The sequence below is a fragment of the Rhea americana genome, unplaced genomic scaffold, assembly GCF_003343005.1.
Source record: "Rhea americana isolate MKP2758 unplaced genomic scaffold, rheAme1 scaffold_295, whole genome shotgun sequence".
Classification (NCBI taxonomy): Eukaryota; Metazoa; Chordata; class Aves; order Rheiformes; family Rheidae; genus Rhea; species Rhea americana.
In genome coordinates this window covers 849,058-875,442 of record NW_028186418.1, presented here as the reverse complement: position 1 = coordinate 875,442, position 26,385 = coordinate 849,058, and the positions used below count along the sequence as shown (strand labels likewise).

At 36.1% G+C, this 26,385-nt stretch overlaps 1 protein-coding gene and 1 long non-coding RNA gene across 3 annotated transcripts; one reads left to right on the top strand and one right to left on the bottom strand.

The window, feature by feature from the left end:
* Positions 1-2,708: 2,708 nt before the first annotated feature.
* On the top strand, positions 2,709-20,378 carry LOC146593443 (uncharacterized). 2 transcript variants are annotated; one of them, XR_014896388.1, is made up of 4 exons: positions 2,709-2,818; positions 17,461-17,518; positions 19,179-19,301; positions 20,185-20,378. It is a non-coding gene; the product is annotated as an uncharacterized LOC146593443 (long non-coding RNA). The 2 variants fall into 2 exon arrangements; XR_014896387.1 differs by lacking the exon at positions 17,461-17,518.
* FOXN1 (forkhead box N1) lies at positions 5,578-25,103 on the bottom strand. The gene is made up of 8 exons (XM_085309307.1): positions 24,981-25,103; positions 22,515-23,018; positions 20,194-20,304; positions 15,321-15,448; positions 14,427-14,523; positions 8,152-8,359; positions 7,051-7,578; positions 5,578-5,846 (listed from the first exon to the last, which is right to left on the bottom strand). The coding sequence occupies exons 1-8, from the start codon at positions 25,101-25,103 to the stop codon at positions 5,578-5,580; spliced, it is 1,968 nt and encodes a 655-aa protein (XP_085165433.1).
* Between the last annotated feature and the right edge of the window lie 1,282 nt (positions 25,104-26,385).

The following is a 26,385-nucleotide window of genomic DNA, read 5'->3' as shown; positions in this document are numbered from 1 at the left end:
TGCAGAAAAAGGATAAATGACTTAGTGTTCCTTACACAGCACTACCAATGCTTCTTGGTCTTTTTTCTTCTCTAGTATCTCAGTATTCTCTTTATTAATAAATATAACTAATCATCCCGGAGATGTTCTGTACTTCTCCTCAGATTCTTATGCTGTTTGTCAGCTACTTACATATTATGCAACATCTTATGTGTTCACACCACGTTTCTAGTTCTTTTTCTATTATTGAATGGTATCCATCTTTCTGCAACATACATTCACTTAGAATTTCTTAACTGTAATAAGAATACCCCTGACTGATTCACTAGTCCACATTTCCCAAGGTGTACCTTTAAGAAAATGTGTTCTATTTTTGAAGAAAATTTTAGAGATTATGCAAGTCTATCATTTCATGTTAAGACAAAATAAAGAATTCATTCTACCTATTTATTTTAAGTCCGCAAAAAGGAGGTGTTCTATAAACACCTTTCTTTTCTTAACCAGTGCTGTTCAATAACTTAAAACAGGAGGTCAAATCATGCTGGATAGTGTATTTTAATTARAACTAGAAAGAGAATTTAGGTAGGTAGAGTTAAATTGTAGTTGGATGTTTCCCAGCCATTATTTTGAAAACTGACATGGGATTTTAAATAACAAAGGCCTGTTTTACTTAATAACTTAATTATTCTAGTAGAGAGAGTAAACAATGTTAATGAAGCTTGCATAAGAAAGTAATTTTTAGCAAAACAGAAGAACAGAGGTAGGGAAGTTACAAACAGCAATAGATAAAATGCAAAAGTAAATTTACTTTATGAAAGGCAAATTAACATATATGGAAGAAAATAGTTCTAAATGCTTTTTTTCAGTTTGTCCTCTCATATGGAATAACAGAATGATTCRGAAGAGGGGAACAGCAAATTGAATATATCCTGACAGTTTAGCTATAAAGAACCAAAGATGTTTCCAAGTAAAAAATTATTGGAAAATGACAATTTTACTGTAATTGCTGGAAAGTTGTGTATACAGTTGCTTGTACTTGTTTGGATATAGCAAGTGTATCCTAGTTTTGTTTTTCAAAAAGCAGGATAGAAACTGGGGTAGAAAAGCCTGGAGAAAAGAAAGTCTTGGACAGTTGTATGAAAGAGTATAATAAATTATCAAAACTCTTGCACTGATGTATCAGTTCACTTGCTAGTCCTCTCTATGCTTTTAAAGTGTATTCCCTCAAGCAAAGAATGGGTGTACAAAGCATCTTTTGAGCAGGTTTACTCAGACCCTGTTTCAACTATAAAAGATGGACTTCAGTGTTACAMTTACCAGACCTGAAAGCTAGAAGCATCTAGAGATTATTTTAGTGCCAAAAAAAACCCCTTCATTTTTGTCATGAGTGATGTTGTGCAAAGTACAGCACACCACATTCGTATGAATGTTACTCTGTGCACTGGCATTCAACTAGTTTTGAAAATCCTGTTTTTATTTCCCAAATGCATACTTTACCACCCTTATATATAATTAAGTGTCTAATTAAATCTGCTGGCCGCTTTGATCTCTGGAAAAAAAAAAAAAAAAAAGAAAGAAAGAAAAGAAGAAGAAGAAGAAGAAGCAAGCCAGGAGAACAGAGGATAGAGTATGTCCCCTAAAATTAAAGTGTGCACAGAAGCCTGATTATAAGCATGCCATTCAGAGGAAATAAGAAAGCTCTGTCCCGGACTGGCTAATGCCAAGTCTCTTCAGCAYGGAGATGTCATGTTCCTTGTAAAGACAGTCTTTCACTGGAGTTCATCGGCTAGCATCTGCAATAAACCAAATTTGCAGTAACAGGAAGTGTTTTTTGCAGYTGACATATGCATGTACTTCCCCTGTTTATGTGGCGATAGATACTGCAGGAAATACGAGTGCAAGTGTCCCCACTTTGATAACTTTTAGGACTATTTTTTCAGCTAACAATTRCATTTAAGGTAAGTTAAAATATGAAAGGTTACTTCTACCTGAAGCAAAACCTTGCACTAAAGCATTTCAGTTTGTATCCTTAGATAAACTAGCTATTTAGTAAGAAATATTTTTTGCTTTTAATATCCTGAAGTGATCAAGTTAAAGGTGAACTGTAAGAAAATCCTTAAATAATCATTTAAACCCAGTGCCTCAGACAGGCATAAACGAGCTGGGCCTATTCATGTGGTTGAAATTAAACTCTTTAGTAGCTGGTCRATGAGTGAGACCTTAAACTCTTTGTTCGTCCAAATAGTGCAAATTCCCTTCACTAATGTTGTCCAGTTTTAAATTGCTTCTTGGCAAGAGCTTGCACGTTACATTCTCTTTCATTCTACAAGGCCTCTTCCAGCCCCTGTGCCCATCTTTGGCTCTCTCATGTGTGGCCCATTGTAGCCGCTTATGCTAATAAGGCACAGCTTCTGGGCAAACACCTCCCGTGGCTTCTGGAGAGGAAAACAGAATCTGTAGGAAACAGTGAGAGAGCCACACGTGCCTTCTTTTTAGCTTATTATTCATCTCTGCCCGCTCACAGGACTTTCACGTTTACTTTAAGGGTAAGAAATCTTTCCTGGTACCGCTAGCGGCAGAGGCAGGACGCAGCTCTCCTTGCCCGGGGCTGTGGTGGCGCTRTGAGGTGACAGCGGCAGCCCGTGGGCGCCCAACGGCCCTTCCCGCGCTTCCCTTCAAATCCAAACGGCTGCGGCGAGCGCCGCGGCCAATCAGCGGGCGCCGCGCGGCGTCCCCCGGCAACGGTCAGCGCTCGCGAGGTGAGGCACGGGCTGGCGGCCTCGCCCTGTGGTAGAGAGCCGCTTGCGGGTATCTGGTTGCCGGCCGCCGCYGTCGGAAGGTAGGCGGGCACCTGGGAGATGGCCTAGAGAGAGGGGCAGCTTTGCGGACGCAGCGCCCGGCGGGGCGGCAGCTGGGGAGTTTCCTGCCGGGCACCGGCGCAGCGACGGGCRGATGCCGCTGAGGTGGATCCTAGCGGCTGTGCGGTCTCGCTAAATCACCTCAGCGTAAGCTTGAGGAAGTGTCATCCATCCCGGTTGTGCATTCTGGTCTTTCCTTGGCATAACTTACTTTCTGGTCATCATAGTGCTAATAAGACATTGGGGTACCACTGCAAATTACAGTCTTAATGTTAGGTGGACGTAAGCACTTCTGTCGGGAACGGAAGTGCGGTGGCTTTACTCTCTTCTGTGTACAGGTCAAAGATCGATTAGGCTCAAAATAGGAAGTCTTAAATTCGTCTGAGCTGCAGTACATTTTAACACTTTAATTCTTTCTCAAATGACTGAACTACGGAGGCTTAAAGGCTGGCACCTGTAACAGATCTGCTCATCGGTRTACTGACCTTAAGACATGTATCACATATTCTACATATAAAAATGTTTTGCCACAAAGTTAATGTGAACTTGCACATAATAGCTTGCAATCTTTTTTTTAAACATTACTATTTTATAATATAGGAAAAACCATGGAATCACTTCTTTTAAATGTCCAGCTGGTTTAAGTATGGAATACATCAGATAAAAATATTTAAGGTGCTTAGAATAAATAACTTCATAGTGAGAATAAGCATCTTGTGCAGATGACTTTCTTGATATGTCAAAGCAAGCAAAACCATCAGAAAAACATGTTGGAGTGTTCTTTTTCTTTTGTTCTTTGTGTCTGGTCATTTTAAAAATACAATTATCAAGAGAAATAAAGAATACATTATGAGTCTTAGATTTCTCTCTGTGTCTCTCGCTCTGTCTTGCACCACCCTTCCCTCTTGTGGTCATGCGTGTGATCCCAAACATACGATATATTAGGGCACACTGATTGCTCACTTAAACTGGCACATCTGAGCAAATGCCATAGCCTGTTAAACAGAGCAGTGATATGATTAACCCCCCCCCCCTTCTTTAATCTAAATATTTGGCTGGTCAAGAATTGATTCTCCTAACCCTAGCATATTTGCAAAACTCTTCCTGCTGGTTTTTTTCTACCTAGAAGAGCTTGACAGGCTCTACTGCATTTCTTGCCCTGCRTATTCTATTTGCTGGAGTACTGAGGCCTTTGCTCAAGTTGTCTGTGCAATTCTTGATAACTGCATATGGGATTACAAAGTTATGTCACATTAATTCTTGCTAATCCTTCTATCTGTGTGCCCCTAATCTGATCTTGAAGGTGTTTTAAGTCTGGGCTAGTAGGTGTGGTTGAGAGTATAGGTTTGAGTTCAGGTTTGGCTTCAGTCTTGACTGACAGTACTCCCACCTTACTGTGAGAAAGCAGGCTAATCAAACCTATATGTATTTACTGTAACAGTACAATCTCACAATTCTATCTGGTCTGTATTTCTACATTTCTCTCCTGCTTTTTTGCAATTTAAGTCATCCAATCTGACTAATTTTTTAACCTGCTTAAATTCTTAGTTTTCATAGTATACAAATAAAGATGTCATCCAAGGAAGTTTTATTTTCAGAGTCTTTTGGGGGTTGTAGACTATATTCCYTAGTGTTGTTAAAGGCTTCTGCTTCAAATTGCTTTGTATTTAAATAGCTTCACTTGGAATAAAACACTAATCTTCTGTTATGTCACAAACAGCAGCTTAATGGTAAGTCAGAGAAAAGAGTATTTCTGAGAAACTTTACTGAAATGCCTCAATTTAGTTTGTGTTAGGAACCATATGTCATTCTAGTACAAGGACTAGTTCTTTATCATTATAAACACTTAAAACACTTTTTGGTTTCACCAGATATCATCTGGCATTAAAATAGAGATGATCTCTGGATTTGGCCAGCTGCAAAAATGATTTCCCCTTAAAAAAAAAAAAAAAAAATCAAGATTTTGAAAAACACTAAATGCTTGGACAATTCATATTCCTGCCTAGCTCATCTATACAAAAATGGAGGAATTAATAATTTTCAGCCAACTAAGAATTATACTAAATTTGTTTTTTATTAAAAAAACAGTTTTAAACTTCTTTTTAAACACAGTAGAAATTTCCACTAAAGTATATTTGTTACTTTGCTTTAATGTGCCAAGCAGCTAGTACTCTGTCTTCTAATACTTGCATGATTTTCACTGTATGTTCTTGTTCTTCAAAACCCAGCACTTGTTTCAAGGGGGCTATAAATGTTTTTGATATGTGAATATTTTGTAGTGGTTTGTAGCAGATGTTGTTGACATCATTGGCATCAGGAAATAAGTTAGAGAGATTTTTTTCTTTGCCTTGACATCAATGTTCATTTGCAAGCAGCTTTCATAAAAAAAAAAAAAAAAAAAAAAAAAAAAAAAAAAAATCTATCAATCGTGTTTTCTTCTTATAGTCATTTGTTTCAGGAAGGTGCAGAAGATGGATGGCTTGATTAAAGTGGTGTTGACCAGTATAACCGTTAACAAATTTTATCCTTAAGTAGTATTTCCAAATTTTTTAGTATCCGTTAGTAGAAAGTTACTATAGTAAAGCTACATATCCTGCAGACAAGTTCTGGAAAAATACCATTCTTACTCAGATGCACACAGTTTCAGCATTTGTAGCTGATGTAGATCAGAATAGGTAAACGTATGTGATCCGTAAGGCTGTATTTGGACAAAATAACTACAATTAAGTTGATATATGGTTCACATTAGTGCTATAGGTTTGGATCCAGAATTACTTAAGTAAGCAGGAGACACTGTATCCAGTTCCATAAAGGCAGAGTAAAGAGTAGTGAGCTGTACATCAGGTAAGTTGCTGTGTGGAGTTCCATTTTGGATGCTGACATTATTGCTGCTATTACTATCCATCTGGCAATGAGAAGGGAAAGACTGTGAAGACATTGGGGATGATGAAATGAGAACTAAGGGATCCACAGCTAGGCTGTCATCTTTCAGCTCCTCCCAAAGATTTCCTGTAATAAAACAAAATGAATTGATTAAACTTTCTTCCTATAACTTTTTTGAAATGTTGTTTAATAGGAGAAATCGGCAATTATACGGTTGTATATGTAGGTACTGCTAATCATTTATGAATAAGAAAGAAGAAAGATGGTTTTACATTTATTATTTGTCTGTCTCCATGATGAATGGAGTGAAATATCCGATCCTACCACTGGGGAGATGAAGAAGTCTAAGTTTCAAAAAATACATTGTTAATTTAAGTAAAGCAACCTGGGCATAGCAGTTGCTTGAACATAGTCTCACAATGTTCTACATTGCCTTAGATTATGTAATATTTATGACAATATAATGTCAAGGCAATTGCATCTGTCCAGTCCTTGTAGATCATTAAGGCTGCATTTTTTCTCTGTCTTAATTGCTTTGTATGTCACTTGTTTTCTGTGTAGGAAGGCAAATATTACACGTTATTTGATGCAGTAAGAACTTTATCATTTCAAACTGTATTTTTTTTAATATAAACTTGTTACGTTTTGATTATTTTTGCAGTGGAAAGCTATGTTCTTAGTGTTCAAATCCTATTAATTAAAGAACATTTAATATCAAACTTCAGTGTCAGCAGTACATGGCTAAGTGTTTTAAGAACAGCTCATAAAAATATGCTATTCAGTGTCTGGATCATATGAATCCCTGTGAAACTTGTGAAGGAGTAAATAGCATTCTTTCGAGCAAAGGTAAGAAAGGGATTTGAATAAATATGTTAAATTCGATAAAAAGTATTTGTCTTTCTGCTTCTCACACAGTAATTCTTTTGATATGCATCAAAAAACTGTGCCTGTATTATTTCCAGTGGAAAATACGTCTGAATAAATAATTAAAAAAAATACATTTGAAATACTGCCTAGCAGTATTTAATACTAGCATTTTTAGTAGAGAGTAAGGTTATTTATTTTAAATCCTGTGTCATAATCTGTATCTTTCTAGGGAAACTTCTTGAAGATACAATGTCAAATTCCATGTTGTGCAAAATAACCTAGTATGCTGGTCTCTGTAGCAGTAGCAAGCACAAATTGTTCAAAAAAAGACATGAATTGTATGTTTCCTTCTGCTAGTGTTTGTTTATTCAGGATACATTGGAAAGGGGGTAAAAAAATGGCAGGACTGGGATGTGATGTAATAAGCCTGAATCTACCAAATAGAAATACCTTGGATACCTACCTTGGAGATCAAAATCAGTCAGGGATGGATTAAGAGCATCAATATCATTGCTGAGATCGCCTTCTTGCATGAGTGCATCCTGCATTGTCCTGGCTGTAGAGTGCTCTGTCAGCATCTTCATGCCACAAATGGGGGGAGTCTGAGCAGGCAGTGGAGAATCCTGAGTGGTGCTAGGTTGTGTTCTGAGTTCATTTTGAGCTCCCCCAGAAGGGAACAGGGTCTGAGGGTCAGATGACTGTTGCATTAACGTAGTTGTGATTTGAGGAAAACCCTGTGGTGATGTATAGCATGCAGTTTGCTGCCCTCCGAGCAAATTTGGTAAAGGGTTCTTGATGTGTAGGGCTCCTGATGTATGAATAGTGTGTAACGGCTGTGGTATACCAGARGAAAGAGGGGGCTCACATAAAGAATGGGACTGGACTGCCACCTGCCTGGAAAGGGATGCACTTGCAACATCAGTAGGACTGCAGGACATGATCGAAGATCTCAACTTTTCATTTTTATCACCTATCAGTGTGTCAAGTTCTTCTACAAAAGAAGAAAAGAATCTATAACTTTACTTATTCCTAATGGACCCTCTATATTTGTAGGTTGCAGCGATAATTTTAATGTTCTTCAGAAAATGTATTTTTATTTCCCATTCCACCCATTATAACCCATAGGATAAGTACTCCAAAATCCTGAATTGCTTTTTTGATTATTAGTGCCAAGTGAGTATTTAAAAATTACATGCTCCTGTTTAAAGATTGGATAGATATCTCATTAGTTATTTTCAAATTTTATTTTCTAGTACTTATTTCAGTGTTGTGTTTTGTTTTAGTGAGATAATCAAGATAAAATATTTTTCYGATGAAGTGATAAAGTAGTGCCTCTTTAAGCTTCAGAAGATACTATAGCATTGTGATATTTTGAAAGTACTCCAGCAAAACCAGRTCTTACTTAATTCTACTTCCTCGTTTTGCCAATCATGTCATGCCCAGGAAAATTTCTCAGTCATTACCTTAAACCATTTATAAATTCCCTTACACTGCTTGGTGCATATTGCAAAGAAACATTCTCGTGACCACTGTTTGAGAACTAGTACACTAATGTGTTACCCACCTGGCTTTGCCATACTCTTCCTTACAGCAACTGGGTCTTTCCTTTTCCATTTCTGAAGCTCCTCCTGCATCTTATCAATTTTGGCTGGATTCAGAGCCCACAGACAGCCTTTCCGAGAAGAATTGCCTGACTTATTTTCAACCTTCTCAAAGCATTTGTTCAAAGATAAGTTGTGGCGTACAGAATTCTTCCAGCCATCTGGAGCTGTCTGGAAAAACAAATCCAATCTAAGAATGGAACTTGAAGGAAAGAAATTCCAAGTATGCATCTACTTTGACTGATAAGACTAGAAGAAATGTTGTTTAAATAACACTTTCTGCGATGTGGAACTTGTATGTTGTAATGAGGTTGCAAAAATGTTACTGTCATGTTGTGTAGGAAGGGGAGAATCAGATAAAATAGTAACTGATCTTCTAAGCAAGAAGGTTGGCCTTGTCATAGAAGGGCTACTGAATTTTTAGAAGTGAATTTGCAATCACAAGAATTAAGTGTATAAAGAACTATATTCAGGGACTGTGAACTAGCAGGAAATCTATCTTAYTAAACTGCTTTGGAACATAGAAAAATTTCAAATGCATAATTGAAGGACTGCATGCTCTTTGGAYTCTAATTAATTGTCCAGGTAGACTTCAAAGGAATTTTAGCTTGATACTGTAGGTGTAACTTTCTATGCGAGCCAGTTATATAACCAAATAGTTTAATCACAAGTGTCTCATCTGAGATACTGATTTCTAGATCTGATCACTGCATCTTTTTGCTTTGCATTTATTTTTAACTCAGTAGTGGAAGCACAAGGGTTATTTAGGCTAAGCAAGACATATAACCTTCATGAAAATGGTTTCTCCATATTTATTTAGGCAATCTCTGATTAATGAGGTAAACAAAATTCCCTCCTTGCCTTGAGGACAGTTTTGCATTGAACCACCACGAGTGAAAAGAGGAGAAAACCAAGTGCCAAAAACTTGACTGCTGTATAACTGTAGTGATGTATTTCTGCAAAATAGGAAATAGCTTTGTCTATCATCATTGTCTATTTGTATATTTTCAAATGCTTATCTTTTCATTATTTTCTTTTGGGATAAAGTTTGAAAAATGGAGGCATTTCTTCTGGACTTTAATGTTTGAAACTGTTGGTTGTTTTTGCCAGTTGACTTACAAATTGATATTTTTATTTTTAATTCCCTTTTTGGTTGTTTATAAAGGAATTATAAAAATGAATATTGCTGAAAGAATGAAGAAAAGTACCCAGCAAGACTGTCACTCTCAGATATTGATGGGAAATGTCTGTGTTTTGGTCTGAAATACTGATCTTGAAAAAGTGGCTGTATATCCTTTTATACTATATAGGTTTTGTTTTATTTCACTCATTTCTGCATACTTAGTCATGCAGCCAGAAGTTACTACCCTTCACACTAAGGCTTTGTAAATTAGTATTGTCACTGGCAGCAAAAGATTTCTGCAGTAAATTTCCTATGTGTCACTTTGTTCTTCTTTTGGTAGGCACTGTACAACACTACTTGATACATTTCTGAGTAGGAGCTACTGTAGCTCGTTCCCACTTCAATATGATCTTAAAGAAAAGGAGAAGATGAGTTGCTATATTATGCTATCGTGGTAGGAATCAACCTGAGAACCCCAGCTTCAGCATGATAGATGCAACTGTTAATACATCTATTCTTCTTCACCTGCCATTATAAGATCAATTWAAAAAAAAATAAATTGTAGCTTTACCTGTGTCAGTCAAATGATATTCTTTCCAAAAGGTCTGCATTTGCAGAGATGAAAGAAGAAATCTCAAGTGAGAAAGACTTTAGAGCTCATCAGATTACAAAGAATGATCTTCAGTACTAGTGTATATGAGACTTTTTTCTTTTTTTTTTTACAATCAATTTGGGATGCTTATTCCTTTCTTGTTTCCAAAAAATCCTCATCTGTGTGTCATAAGAATTAAAAGAAATTAAACAACTCTCTGAAAGGTGTGTAGAGCTGCCTATGCCACTGATGATTCATATTAATGAATGTAAAATATTGCTCATAATAGTTTATATCAACCACAGAGTACTATTGAACAAAGAGCACAAGATATAAATATAATTTTCCGTAATACTTTAAGAAGTTAAAAATTAAAATTTCCCTGTTATGTGCATTAAAGTTCCTTTCCATTCTTATGTTTTAGTAATATGGATCTTTTTCTTATAGAATGCCTACCTTTGGATAGTTTTTCTAATTACTGGTTAGTGTAAAAGAAGATCTCAGAGGAAGTCTGTTAGACTTGTGTCCATTATTGCTTTCATATGATACACCATAAATTCTTGAAAATATTCTGAAAAAAATTCTACATTTACCAGTATTCTGAAATCTGTCCTTTTGTTGTGAGAGACTATCCTGTGTGATAAGGAACTAACATCCCAACTGAAGAATCTAAGTGTCAGATTTAATGTATGTATTATTCATTTAAAATATTAATTAGTTATGGAAGTTAAATACATATTATTTWAAAAAAAAGATTTTTTTTCCCCCTTTTAACAGCACTGTTCTACCTTTTTGGCCCACCTGATGTCAGCGTTTCACTTTTTTTTTTTCCTAGCCAGCCCTATAGGTGAGGCAACCTGTACTAATTAAAAAAAAACCAACAACAACAAAAAACTTTAAAGCCTTTCCTACCATAGTTTAATACTAAAGGTGATGAATCAGTTYTTCTCCTTCGTAGATCAGATTGCTTTCCTCAGTTCCAAAAATAAATACAACTGTTTTTGCTAGGTGAAATGTATACTTTGTTACTGAATGAGCTAACCTGAAAGAATATTCATATTTTTCATCCTGTTTATGAGCCTGCATATTACCTATGTCTCTATTTAGACAGATTAATTAATATTTCTGCTAAGCACTAGAGAAGATGGGAGTGGCATGTGTTTCTCAGAGGTTTTCAGAATGTGTGGGGGTGTGAACTATGAGATAGCTTTGGAAACGTAAAAGCAAAAAGTACATGGATTTATTCTGGAGACTTAGTGCCAAGAGCTGAACAGGTTCTTACATCAAACTTGGCGTTGCCATGCCAAGAAAAATAGTCATTTACCTAGCTGGGTCCTGTCAGAGTACTCCAGCGATGTGTTCATATTGTAAATATGTCACCAGTTAGTTAACATTTGATCCTCTGTTAAGGAACATCTCTGACCACTCAGGTTGTTCTTTTACAGTTGGAATCTTGTTGCTATGGCTCTTTATTGGTATTGTTACATTCATACAACTCTGAAAGAAGTTGTTTGGAATTTCACAGTGCAAGAGAGTACTTGCTGCTGTAGGTTCCATCACACCTTTCTAACCTCTTGGACCACTGGCAATAACTCCAATTAACAAGATTAAAGCTTTCTTATAGACACACTAATCACTACAAAGAGAAACAAAAAGATGACAAGCAAAGAATATTATTGTGCAGACTCATTGATCCTAACCATCTCTTGAAGTTTAAAGAGTTCAGTGATCTTACAAAACCCTTTCTCTTTAAATCTAGCTTTCAAGAGAAGGGAGAGGTACATCAAAGAGTAATTCAACTTCAGCTGCCTAGATTTTTTTTTTTTTCTTTCTTTCTTTTTTTTTTTTTTTTTTTTTTTTTTTAAGACGTAGGAGTTGGATTGCTCTGTTTCAACTAGAAATGAGATTGTTGCATCATAGAAACTAAATTTGCTGTGGCAGCGAATGCAAGTTAATTTGGCTAGGCTTGTATCATCTAATGTCTCCCAGCAGGATTCTGTGTACACTGAGCACTGTGCTTCTCCAGCTTAAATTGCTTTCCCTCCTCTTGTTGTATCCTACCGTTTAATGAATTCTAGTAGCAGCAACAAAATAGTGTGCTGATTTTATATTGTTTTACTTTGCTGAAGATTCTCCCAAAAAAGAGAGGAGAGATGAAACTAGTTTTAACCGTATATTGATGATTCTGTGGGCTATTTTAAAGACCAGAGGTAGAGAGGACTTAGTTCTTATAAGCATAATATTTGGATGCTTGCTTGCCTGTGCTTATTTTAAGGAAGTTCAGGATGTAACCATTCAAATATTTGTAAATATAAGTAAGCAAAATGCAAACATAAAACTCTCACAAAGTGTGTAATGTTGCACTAAGTACACTCTGTATTGTTCTTTGCCTTTAATATATGAAGACAATAACCTCGTTCTCTCTCTTTCCCCCTCTCTTATTTATTTATTTTTAATGCTTTGAGACAGACACRAGGATCTGCAGAAAACTCTATGGAAAGGCATCTTTTGATAAGTAAGAAGGAAAGGTTTAGATTGGGTATATTTTTACTACAGCTTTAAGTAACTCTTTTATACCTAATGTGCATATGTATACACAGGCATGAAAAGATGTACCTATCTACACATCTCTGTACAGACTGTTGAGGAAAGGATGGATCTTTCTTGAATGTTTCTACAGTGTCAGGTGCCTTTAACTAAAAGACCAGAAAGGTGAGACCTGGCAGAGCTACAGTCTTGTATCTCAAGAATTCTGTGCATGTTGGCAGTAGCAGTGTTAGGTTTGTAAGCTGCTAATTGTATTAATCAGCTATATTGTAAGACAAAGGAAAATGTAATTTTGGAAGAGTATAATGGATAAATGTGGGTATAATATTATGCTTGTAAAACTTATTTTTAATACTTATACCTCTCTCCTTGAAATTTGCTTGCACCATTTTTCTAGAAAACAGTGACCAATTAGGAATTTATTACTTTGTAGATTACATAATCTGTGCACTATGCAAAGAAAAGTGGTTCTACAAAATATAAATTTCAAGATATTGTGTCTGAGATTTTTTTCATAATTCCCAAACTTTTTTCCTTTGCTTTATTAAAATATTTTATGCAACTAGTAGGGAGGAAATGAAAGTCTTAAAATCTATTCTTGCTTTGAAAATGAAAAAATTACATAGCTATTATACTCTTGCTGTATACCATTTTGTCTTCTTTCGCTATTTAGATTCCGTTGCTTGCTTAATTTTATATGTTTTTTAGCTTAAAAATTAGTTTTGTCCCTGTGACTTAACTGCACAAATTAAGAGTGCTTCAGATTTGCTTCTATGGAATATGAGTAGTGACGCTATGTTGGGATGCAATCATGGTAGATCTCTTATTCCCTTCTCTTGCTTCTAACAAATAATTGAGTAGTGATTCCTTTGGAGGAAATCTGGAATTCTGGGAATCCTCACAGTTCTTCCATTTTGATAATCTTTATTCCTTTTCTCTGATTATTGGCATGTTGAATTTTACTTGTTTTGCAGGCATCCTCGGTATCCAAACTATTTGCAAAATTGTATCCAGAACATTTATTCTTAGACTATTTGATACAAACGTTTGAATTCCTTTTCTATAGTTGCTTTAAGTCTATTTGAATTGCTGCATGTTTGTTTGCAGTAGGAAACAGGACAGACTCATTTTGCTTTATTTTCATTTTTGGGGGTTGTTGACAATTGTAGGTCACTTGATTTTAGTAAGGTTTTTGAGGAATCAGCAAGAATAAAGCTTTATGTTCAGCAGCAGCCTAGGATTCAATTATAGCTCTTTCTAAAATCAAACTAATCTCTACTCTTGGATGATGTGCTGACTAATCTCTGTCCACTTGCCTTCCAAATGCAAGAAACCATTCTCTTACAGCATGTATTTAAATGTCAGTAAGATCTACTGCAAACCATGCACCCTTACCTTCACCAACATTACTGTGTAATTACGAGCTTAGTACCATTTATCAGAGTATGCCTTTCTTTGTACAGTGCATGCAAGTGATGAAATTGCTTAAGACTGATATCCCAGCTTCAGAACAGAGCAGAGAGAACCTTGAACCTCTGCTTCCATGCGAATTTGGCAGTGCTGTTGATGGCAGAGGAACCCATGAGACCTGTTCTGTCTGGATCTGAGGTCTTGAGAGCAAGGAATTAATGTGTTGTGTTATTTTTTTTAACACACCCTTTTTGTGAGTTATTAGTGAGGAACTGGCCACTTGCTGTGAACACAAACTCGAAGTTGAAGCAGTTCTTAATATCTTTTTGTATTAAATATTACTACATACTCTATTAATATATTCTGCTTAGGTCTAGGATAAAATCCTGGCCAGTCTGTGAACATGGAGGTATATGGGATATAATTGATTTGATATTAATCTGATAAAAATTATACCTTTATACAGATTGATTCCCCTCCCTTATCCTCACTCATACAAGGAAGAATAGAGAGGTTTGTTTTTGTTTTGTTTTGTTTTTTCCCTCCCCTGTAAATGCAGAACTCACCTTAAAGTAAGGAAAATGTTCTGTCATGAAATTGTAAATCTCACTGACTGGCAAACTTCCTGTCTTGCTGTTCTTGAGTGCCATGAAGATCAGGATGCTTCAGAGAGAGAAAAATATTTTAGCTTGTTCTCCTCTACTCCCCGGAAGAAGGAAAAAAAGACAGGGTTTTTACCGTGCCTGCAATTATTCTGGGATTCATTGTTGTAGCATGAATACTGATGATGCTTAAAATTTCCAGTCAGCTGTTTATAAGCAGTCTCCTTACACTGCATGACTCTTAGAGGTTGTGGTTAAAGTGAATATAGAGAGTCTGACCTGAGTTTAAAATAAATTAATAAAAGATGTAATCAAGACCACAGGCTTCAAATCCTGCCACTGCATGTATTTTTGTAAGGTTGTTTTTAAATGCTTAAACTAATAAAGGCCACCAGGAAACTATCAAACTGACAGTGACAGAAGATATAACTAAAATTTATTTGATTTATTTTGCTAAACTTCCGTTTAGGGGGTGAAACCTGTGTGGTGACTAACATCTGAYATATTTTATACACATTCTCTGGCACTAATGATCAGAAAAAGAATCAGTTGTAATTCAGGAAATTAGAAAATACAATATGTGATTAGTCTTGAGCTGATGAAATGTGCAACATCTAAGATTCTGTGTTAGAAAAATGTGTAGTTTTTAAGGGAGTGATTAGAGATTGTCTACAGCATTTCATTTCTCTTTGCCTTGGCCCCAGAGTCTGGAACATCTTGTGATTCATACAAACAGGACAGAACACACTGGGAACAAGACAAAGAAGAGTAAGCATGTTATTGCAAATTATGCTGGAAACATGCCATGGGTAAACTGTATTTCCTATAACATTAGGAATTGAAAAAATACTTCATTACCTGTAGGAGTAGATTGGTTTGGGAAACAGAGGTGGCTGGGATTCTTGACTGCTTTGAGGAGCAATTCTTTGGTAAGGGTAGTGTGAAGAAGCAATATAGGTCACAGGATAGCTGCCTCCTGAGGGATACTGGTGATACAATAAAAGAGACATTACCTGGCTTAGCAACAAGCTCTCAAAAATATTTCCTTATTAATTACAATATTAAACTTTTTAATTYTAATGATATTGTCAGACTTGGCGTAACAGCTATTAAAAGCAGGTGGAAGACAAAGATGTGGTCTCTTCTCTCCCCATCCCCGCCAACTTTTTTTTCTTTTTTCGTAAGGCTAGAGAAGGGAGCACCATGATAAAAATCCAAAGCGTGTAAAACCTGTTCCCAAGAGAATATCATTCCAAAGTGTCCATTTGTTTTTCTTGATATCAGACAAGACAATAAAAAACAACAATAACAAAAGCATTAGCTTAGCAGATGAATGGCATAGGGTACATATTAAAATGAATGTATTGTAATTATTTCATTTCATGAGGCAAGAGAGTGACATATGAGACATTTCCTCTGGCAGTTTAAGTGGATTTTCATCTTGTCTAACTTAGTGTTAAAGTTGTGAGACTAATCTTTGTAGGTTCCCTTCACAATCAATGGCAAGAAACAGGCTTATCCAAGAGGCAGGTCAAACCAGGAGTTAAATTTAAGTGCTGTTTAATACCACCACAAGTAACTTATTTTTCTCCATTTTCTGTCAGAAACCTGAAGAGAATAGCCAAGATACCTAAAATAAGATAGTATTTATGCTATCCTCACCCCACCTCTAGGGACAGGCAGTAGAACACTACCTGGAAGCTCTCTCTTCAGTATCTCTAAGCCTGTCCAGCAAACAAGATGTACTAAACCARTGGCTGGCCTGTCATGGTATCTCCGTGGTAGAAATCTGCCAATGGAAAAATCAGGTGCAAGAGGGGAGAAAATACATGTAGATATCCTTGGCTGTGTTGCAGTGTCTGCAAGAATGTTCTCAATTGTGTTTTTTTAACACAATAGTTGGTCATATATTTTTATTTTCCAAATTACATTTTAAACCCTACTGGCAAGCAACTTTCAAGATCAAAGACTTGCTGCCCCACTAAGGTAAGATACCATCAATTGCTCTCTGTGAAGCAAAAGATCCCTTTGAACTTGGAAGTCAGTGTGAGAGGGATTTCTGCCTCTTGCAGGTCAGTATTTCAAGATGCCGGGATTAGGGCATGGCCAAAATTAGGAGTCATGTGGTATGCTATTAAAAATCTGCCTGCATGCCTTCCCTAATACTCAAAGGTTGTTGAGCCCTGTTTTACTTGCAGCTTACCTAGGGAAGCCCTGTGTCATGAAACTTTTATGATTGCTCTGAAAAATTATAATGTAACTTTCTAGAGCACTCAGGAAAAGTTTCTTGGTAATTACTTTGTATTCTTCCTTTCTTAGCTTCTTACCATCATTCTTATTTTTGACCACTAGCTTCTGTTTCTGTTAGTAGGCATTTTGAGGGATAAAGACTAGCATGTACTTGGAATATTTTGATAGTTTATTCCTTTATGGAGAAATCTGAGTAATTTATTTCAGTTTCTCAGAAACGTTATTTGAATTTTTACCTGTTTGCTGTGATCTTTCTAATATGGAATGTCTTGAAATGGAATGTAGAAAACTGTACTGAATATACTAACTTATTTGCTACAGTGGACAGGGTGAAAGAAATGAGACATACAGAACTGATCATGTCCTGCCATGTTAAGCTAAATACTGGGCAAAACAGCAGTCTCCAGAACAGCTATAAATTAATTTCCATGCACAGGTCCACGCTGCCTGCTTTGTTGCTTTGTGTTCAGTTTTGTTACCAGAGTACAAAATTGGGCACTTCATATAACAATTTTGAATTTATTGGTTTCAGTGCCTCCTCTGAAGGAAGGGATACTAAGATGTGAATGGTTACGATGTCATCACCAGAGGCAAGAACTAGGTGCTTTAAGAATTTATCTCTATCATTACTCCTATTTGAGGGAACAGAGGCTTGAGCTGGTTTTACTCTTGCACAACTGACATGAAAGGTGTCAGTTGTTTGTGGTGGGTGGGTAAGTAATTTAAGTAAATGGTATTTTTTTTTCAGATCAGTAAGAAGTTATTCTTATGACTCATCATTTGTGTTTTGCCCAGCAAAGGGGAAGGTGAGGCCATTTTATCATTTGGATAAAATTAATAAAGGAACTGATCTCTCATCTTGCTAATGAAAAGTGAGGCATAGGTTGAACAACCTTCACTCCAGGCTAAAGGGCCCATTCTCTTCTACTTAACTTTTCAGTGATGCAAATTGCTGTGCTCCATTCAAATTTGAAATGTAAAACTTTAATACAGGAGCTGCTTCATGCAAAAGATGTTATTCCATTTCTTCTCAGTCTTGTATCGCATGCTCTGTACACTTCTTAGCATCCGACTATGCCAGATGGTTAGTATTTCTACCTGTTATGACTTTGCTTGCTTGTACCTATCATTTTTCTTCTCTGAGCAGTAGAACATGTTGCCATACTTCTACAACAGTAACATATAAATAAGCACAAATATTGAAAAGTGTAACAGAAACCTGGTGCAGTGCACGAGATCTGTCGCAGTACCAGCCTGCAGGCGGATGGAAGACTTTCCTGTGGTGTAGTGCTTGTTGTATCTTGCCTAGCAACTCCCAAAAGGTGTGTTTCAGCTATAACATTGTAGGTTTTTGAATGTGGTTAATACCAATATGTAGTAATAGTACTAGTATCAAAACAGCAGTGATGGGGAAGGGTGCCTGATTCAGAATGAATAAAGAAGTTGATATTCAAACAAATTAACGAAATAATTGGAGTTTCTGCAAAAGCAATGCACAAACATGACATCTACACTATCATAGCATCATAGAATCGATAAGGTTGGAAGGGACCTCTTGAGATCATCTAGTCCAACCCCCCTGCTCTATGGTATTGTAACACATTCATAATATCTGTGCTGCAATTGCCATGGGAACCTAGTTTATAATTGTAGCAGATCATTTGTGGTAAATTTAATCTTTAACTTGGGACCAGTTTGCTCTAAAATTAAAAAAAAAAAAAAGCAATATTTTTAGATTATGACTGGTTGTAATATCTGGTTGTAATAACATCTTTCTTTTTATTCTATTTTAATTTTAATACTACCCATTATCACAGTAATAGGAACCTGATTTTAGAATTTTGCTACATGCAGGTTTCAGTATTTGAGGCTGTTTATTGAGTTGCCTTGCCATGTCATCCTCTTGATTATTTTAACTCTCCCAGATAGCTGAAGTTCAAAAAGGCCTTAAAAGACGCAGAGGCTCTCCAAATGGGTGATGCAGTTGCTCAGTCCTTATTCTATTCCCTTTCACATATGAGGGAGTATATTACGTATACTGTAATAATGAGGCACTTTAAGTTTCAGTAGATAGATGAGGGATTTAAAAATGCAAGACATATACCCTTAAAAAATGGAAATTCACTGCGCAGGTATGGAATACTTATATTCTTCCTTAGTAATGTTTTATAAAACTCTAGAAGACAAAAATTCCTAAAAATTCCTCTGTCACAGACAATTTTATCAATAGTCATAGAATTCCTACTTATGGCCACTCTTTTTCATTATGGTCATCTGTAGGCAAAAGTTACTTAATTTTTTTTGTTAGCCAAAATCATGTCAAAAATCTCTTCCCTCATTAAAGACTGAATTTATGATGAAAGACGTGATTACTGTTTCAATGACTTAGCCCAGGAACACCATACAAGTTGAAAGTCCTGATGAAGTATCACACAGTAACCTGTTTTTTATGTTTTCTTTACACAGGTATAAATCACTGTTCTCTTAGTCGCATTTTTTGTGCTTCTTGAGCAAGTTGAATGAGATGGTGCTGTTGATTTTGCAATATCAGTCTTCAGCTATTGGGATGCAAGGAGTCCTAACTCAACTGTGAGCTTTTATATTCAAATATTTTATATAGCTATTATCTGATTGTGGGATTTTTGATAGTTATGCTATTTTTGTATATACATTTCTGCCTCATTTCCTTAATTTTACCTTAAATAAATGTGTGTGTGTGTGGGGGGGGTTATTTGTTTTTTTATTAGGAAGTGTGTTTTCTCAAGCATATTTCTATCTCTTCAAAAAAACTTTCCTACTGGAAATCTTATGCATTGCACATACGTACAAAAGAAGGCAGTAGATACTCTTATGCATTTGTGGTACTTATGATATAACTGCTTTATGAAAGAACGACCTTAATATCGTGCAGTCTCATGCATGATCAGCACTATTGTCAGTTATGTTTCAACTGAATAATCTTATCCTGAGGATGATGTAGCAGTCAAAAGATTGTGAAAGAAATGTGTGTACCATCAAGCACAAGGAAGGTGAGCATTATTTTCCTGTTGAAGTTTTGCTTTAAAAGTGTTTTCTGTGTTTAATCTGAATTTTAAATATAGTTACATGCATTTAATTTTTTTACTGAATTTAAAGCACAGTTAATTCCTTCTGGTCCTGAAATGCCAACAGTTAAAACAATTCACGTGGTTTTGAAGCTAATTTTCCTGAGCATGATGGTGAAAATATAAATAAGCGGTATTGAGATTCTGTTTTTACAAGTTACTTTTTTTTGGCTGAGCATTTTAAAATGCATTTAGATGTGATTCTCTTAAGGTGGTCTTGTCATAAACAAAATGTACATATACAAATATGAACTTCCAAACAAATACAAATTTAGTAGATATTGTTTCACCTGCCCTTCTGTATTACTAGCATAATGTACATGCCAATATAGTGCAAGAAATACTGTTTTTTTTTTCCACTTACATAGTGCACTGACCTGATGGAAAGGATGCGAGGGACAGTACATCTGCTGCACTTGAGGCTGATAACAGTACAGACCATGTTGTCCTTCCAGGGGCGATGTCCTAAGCTTGATGTCTGAATCCTGCTAGAAAATATTCATGGAAGATGTAATTAGAGAAAACACCTGAATTTTAAATAAAATAATTGTCAGTTACTGTCTTGATATATCTTCAGTTATACTTCTTACTTATATGGACTTGATTCTGTTACATACAGCAAGCGTTGTGTAGAATGGGTTTTATATTCTAGAGGTACAAGAAGAAACATTGTTTTCTGCCTTTATATAATTACCTCTCTAAAAAGGAAATCATGGTTAAAATTTCATAAAAGGAACAATTCAGAAAATGCCAGTTTATCTTTTTTCCTGCTTACATAAATTGCATGCTCCAGCTTTTATTCCTGAGTGTGCATATGTGTGTGTCTGTCTCTCTTTCATATTCTTTGAATTTATTTTGCAGATTGTAAGTACCTCTAACTGACAACATTGGAGTTTAATCGTTAGGAAGAAGGTAAGTGAGGACTGCAATACATGAGAAAGAGGTGGCAGAGAAGAATCAAACTAGGCTGACTACTGAATTTGATTAAGATACAGAAACTATAGTAAGAACTTTTTTTATGCATCTGTACAGACAAATACAGACAAGTTGATTAGGTCTTAATTTCATACATGTCCTCCTAGGTCTCTGTCCTGGATTGCACATAGGGCTTGCCTGACTAAAGGGCTCAGACTCCTGAATGTTAAATATTGTAGTCTTTTAGGTAGAGTGGTGCACCATATAAAGTGTGTGTGAAAACCTATCTGCTTTAGAAGAGCAGTTCAAACAACCTGATCTAAAGCAGAAAGCTAGATTAGCTGGTAATAACACTGCAGAGAATGATATGTCTTAAGTAGTGTTCTTCTCCAGAGTGTAGGTGAATGACTTGAGGTTCCTTCTTCCAATTAACATCCAGGGCCAGGAATTCTCTTTTGAGAGCTAGTGCTGTGGGTATGCTTTATTTCAAGGAGCTGAATAGCGTTTATCCTTTTACTTTAAAAAGTGGTCATTGCAGACTTATTTAAGTATAGATGAATGCATATGAGGCTTGTTCCAGTATTTTGGCACCATGTCAGTGCAATATTCAGCATTAATAAATGCCTGCACTGATTTCGTGACAATAAGATAAAGCTTTTCAGAAATACTAATTTGCCTCTGTGGACTGTAGTGAAGGCAGTACAGTCCCAGCAGTGCGTAAAGCATTGAACTTGCATGCTGACTGGACCAGCAGGCACATTAACAAGTAGCCAGTTTCTTCCTGTGTAGTCAGAGGTAATACTTAGTAAAGCGTACTGTGGTGTTAGCTTTGTTCTCTACATCTCGGAGCCCAGGGATTTGGGAAGAAAATGTGAAGCTTTTCATCAGCTGCTCATTAAACTCAACTGATCTGGAGGATAGGTTCTTTTTGCAGGAAATGAGAGATTTTGATCCTTCTCTGTCTGAATGGCGTCAGTCCCCATTTCCTCCCCRGGCATGTGTGTTGGCATCCTCCTCCCATCCCTGGTAAGCTGTGTTGATCCATTTAAGATTCCCCCCCACCCTTCCTTTCAGTGACCCTTGAATTTTTTGTCTTGCAGTGGTTTAGAGCCAGTGATTAGGGCCCTCTCTCAGCAGATATACTCTTTGCTTTTGTGTACACTAGCTTCTGAAGATAGACTGTACGTGTTGGATCACAGCAGAGATAATTTGTGGAGATACGGAAAGGTCATTTACCTTGCTTTTCAGGGATCTCTGTGCTGCTCCAGATAGACTGCTTCCAATATCTGGGAGGCAATCTTTTATTTAATCTTTTATTTAATTGTAAGTAGTACTGATGTCTCAGTCTCTCCTTTGTTTGTGGCCAGAAAAATGAAGGTCAGCTAAGGTAGTTGTAAATCTTTGTGTGTTCTCAGATATACATTTTGTTGTGCTCTAAAAGTACGTTTTTTTGAAATTTTGTCCCTTGAAAACACTAGTTGATGAGAACTACTGAGATGAAACCTGTTGTCAGGAAGAATTTGGATATTTAAAGTCCTTTTATTGTGTTTTCCAGAAAATCATTCATCCTTGTATGCCTTTCTGATGACTGGTTTTCAGTAAGAAAAGGCAATAGACTAGAGAACTCCAACAAATATAGATCTCTATCCTGAGCTCTAGCCTGCAACTTGACAAAAGACTAAGTGTCCATGTAGTCATGTTAAGAGATAGAAAAGTATTCCAGAAGTATATATTTTTTTCACTTGGAAACAGAAGAAAAAAAAAACTAGAAAAAAATACTGACCATGACTTGTGAACCGTGATCTTGACTTGTGGTGCTGTATTGGAGGTTGTTACACCATGTTTGTTCTGTAGAGATGTTTGGAATGTGTGTAGGAAATGATTCTGACTCATCAGTGCCTGCAGATCCTGGTAGATCATCAAAACCATCAGTGCTTCTAGCATTTTTGAAAGGTGGACCTTCTGGTTGGAGGGAGTGATGTACTTCCTGGAAGACATCTTCACTGATCTGCCTCTTGTAAGGGTGAAAGGGGTTTCTGCTGCTCTTGAGAAACCTGTCATAATTTCCTACAGTACTTTCCTCATAACTGTACCTTCTGAATTTTTCAGTACTGAAAGTGGCCTTAAATTTGTTCTTGCCACAGTGATTTCCTTGGCTTGTAGGGTATCTCCCATGAATGTGATCCTGGACTGGAGAAGTGGGGCTGGGGCTGTGAGAAGACTCTGAACTCTTCCTTTCTGTCCTGCCATCTGAGTCATATGATTGGCAGTTATAACTGGGATTATCCTGCAATGAATTATTGGCATTTAGTTAGGATTAGGATGAACAAATATTTTTCCAGTCAATTAAAAATATATATTATTGATAAATATTATACAATTACCAGTCCTGGCCACCTTCACATTGACAAGCCCTAAAAGATCTAAAGAGTTTTCTGATGAYCTCTTATGCAAAACTGATCAAAAATAAATCACTAAAAGAATTCAGAAGACTGAAATAGTCCTAATTTGTCTAACTATCCAGGAAAAAAGGATCTCTTAAGCAACTATTAACTAGTTGGTCTGACAGTTTCAGGGAAAAACTGATGTATAGATCAAGTGGTGAAAGCTTAAATGACAGGAATGTAAGTCCAAGCCTTGTCAAATATATGTTCAAATCAAATAGGCTTGATCTCATTCTCTGATGGTGTTATACGTTGCCAGATAGATCTCTTCCTTTCATTAACAATGCCACACTTATTCAGAGAGACAGGTAGGCTCTAGGCAGACATTTTAACCACCTTCCTGTCTTATCTCTTCCCTTCCTTTGTGCACTTTAGCAGACACCAAAGAAGCAAAAAAAAAAAAAAAAAAACCCAACTGAGCGCCCACCCCAAAAGACAACAGTCAAACAAAACCACCCAGCTACTAAAGGGCTCTTTAATTTAGTGGAGAAAGGCTTATCAAGAATTAGTGCCTGGGTCCCGAAACTGAAAGCATTCAGCTTAGAAATTACACGTATTTTCCCTAACATCAATGATGAATWACAGCTTGGATGCCTTCTGAGAAGAGATACATCAGTCAAAAGCAAGTTATTGTGTTCAGTACAAGGGGAAATGTAAAGTTCTGTGATATACAAAAAGTCAGGCTAGATTATCAAGCAGTTCCTTTTTCACCTACCTTCTCTAAATTCACATTGGGTCTTACAATATTGTAAGAGAACAGGTAAAGGAATGTAGCTCTTCATGARGGACCAGATTTCAAAAAGTCTCAAAGGGAAGTTAACATAAACTACTTTCTCTAGAGTGGAGCTTGACAGGACTTTTCATTCATCTACACCAAAGTCTATGTGTAAATAAATGATCATTTTTTTCCTAATTTCTAAACATGTATCTAATTTCCTTTAGGTCAAAGATATTAATTTAGGAACTCTGTTCTATCATGGATATCTGTAAAAAGCAAATCTGACCTTGCTGCATTTTTGGCTTCGCAGATGATAACAAGCTTGCTTAGTTTGTAGCTTCTTAATTCCTGTCTTGTTCTCCTCTATAGTCCTAATACATGTGTCTATAATATCTTTTCTTAAATAATAATTTTTAAAAATCCTCTGCTTGCTTATGTGAAGCTATATGAATGGCAGTGCTGTCAGTTCTCCACCTGAAATTTTCATAATACAACATTGGTTATTTTGCTCTTGTTTGACAAAAAAAAAAAAAATACCAAATCAGGTGGCTTACGTAAACATATCACACTAGGGCAGTAAAAGAACCAAATTMTCAGTTGTACTTTTGTTGGGAAAGGTAAAAAGGTAAACAGGGTGAATATATAGGCACCAAAATGGAGATAATTTTATTAAAAAAAAAAATAAAAAAGCAAGAGATTCTGAACTGCATAAAGGTATCTTCTACTGGCAGGGAGCAGATAACAATGTTCTGATTTTTTTCTATTTTTATTTAGAGGATGAGAATTAACTTTAAATGTAGCATTTTTACTTGATTAGTAGCTAGTTAGGTTGCCTGTTTTGTTTTTAATCACTAGGAATTAAAAAAAAAATTATTTGTCTAATTAGTAGGAATCACCTGTGAAGTTTACCATGGAGCTTAACATTATCCCAGAGCAATAAATAGGGTTTCTGCACTTCAAAACCAACAATTTAAATGTTATTTCATTGCCAGTTAAGCATGCTGAGATTTAGTATAGCAGTTACTGAATGTTCTATCTGAGCTTGTGCCTCTAAAGAAAAAGAACAGAACTGACTCATCTTACTCACAATTTGCTGAACAGGGGATATTGAATCCCCCTGTGTCTTCATGAAATCTTCTTGTTGGTCCCTTTCCAGAGTGTCCGAAGAGGAAAACTTAATATTAGATTGATCTTGGAGTAGTGAAACCATTATCAAATCCACGTCAGATGGAAATCCTGTTATAATGAGATTATATCACAATAAATTTCTTCCAAAATCAAAATTGTGAAAGAAACCATCTTGTTTTCTGCAGATAACTAGACAGTGCTAGATATCCAGCTCAAAAATAACCCATCTGCAGAATTTCTAATACATATGAATTTTATGTTTTGCTCTGAGAAGTGTCATGCAGGTGTAATTATAATGGAGATGTAATAATTATATGTATTTATTACTAAATTTTAGAAAAATGAATCATTACTTTTCTCCGTAGTTTCATAAGTTAATGAAAATCTATTGCTTTGGGGTTATACAAATTTAACAATATCACTTTGCTGAGACATTGTTATATTTATGCATCTACATTGTTTTCTGCAGGTCTATATAAAGTTAAGGGCATTTTTACTATTGTCACTTAAAATGATGGTACTACAGGCTTAAATTTTTGCTTTAGCTTTTTGTATTAGTTACAGTACCTTGAATTTTCTGTTTCTATGTTGCATGTTTAACTGTATCTGAGATGTAAATAACTTGTATCGTTCCATACTTTTTAAGTTATATCTCCTCTCAAGTTCCTAATCTTTGCTCCTTGGACATATGAGACATATCTGATGGTGTTCTTTCATGTTAAAGGGAACAAATTTTATCTGTTAGTGGTTTTTTTTTTCCTACCTTGTTTTTTCCAGCCCTCATTCGCTGGGACCTCACAGTAAAACTACAAAGGAACGAGTCATGTCCCCCTCCTATATCATGTATGTAGAGCTGCACCAAGTATGTACCTACATGAAGATGTCTTGTATACATAGCTTAGACTTCAGCTGTACAAATTAGAGCGGGRAAAAAAATCTTTATTTGAAGAGTTAATTTGCAAAGTCTTCGCCACATGTTTAAATGGCTGTTAGGTAAATAACTAAGGGGTTTATTAAAGTTGATTAACAAAGATATATCACTTAAAAATGTGGAAAACTTTTTTTGCCTTTATAGTTCAAAGAGAAATCTGTATTTATGATGAGTAAGACTGCACTGCCTAAGGGGATAAAGCACAATGGGGCTTGGAAATCAAGTATGAGACCTCTAGTCTCATCAAAAAAATGATGTTAGCTAAAGTTCACGAATGTTTTAGGCACAGTCTCATCTCTCAGTAGCTTAACTGGAGCCAGATGAGGAGATAGCGGTCTAACCGATGCTTATCTTGAAAGGAGCAAGTGGGAAAAACTGACAACCTGGAAATATACATGTATGTATATTTGTAAAATTTCATATTGGCTGCCCG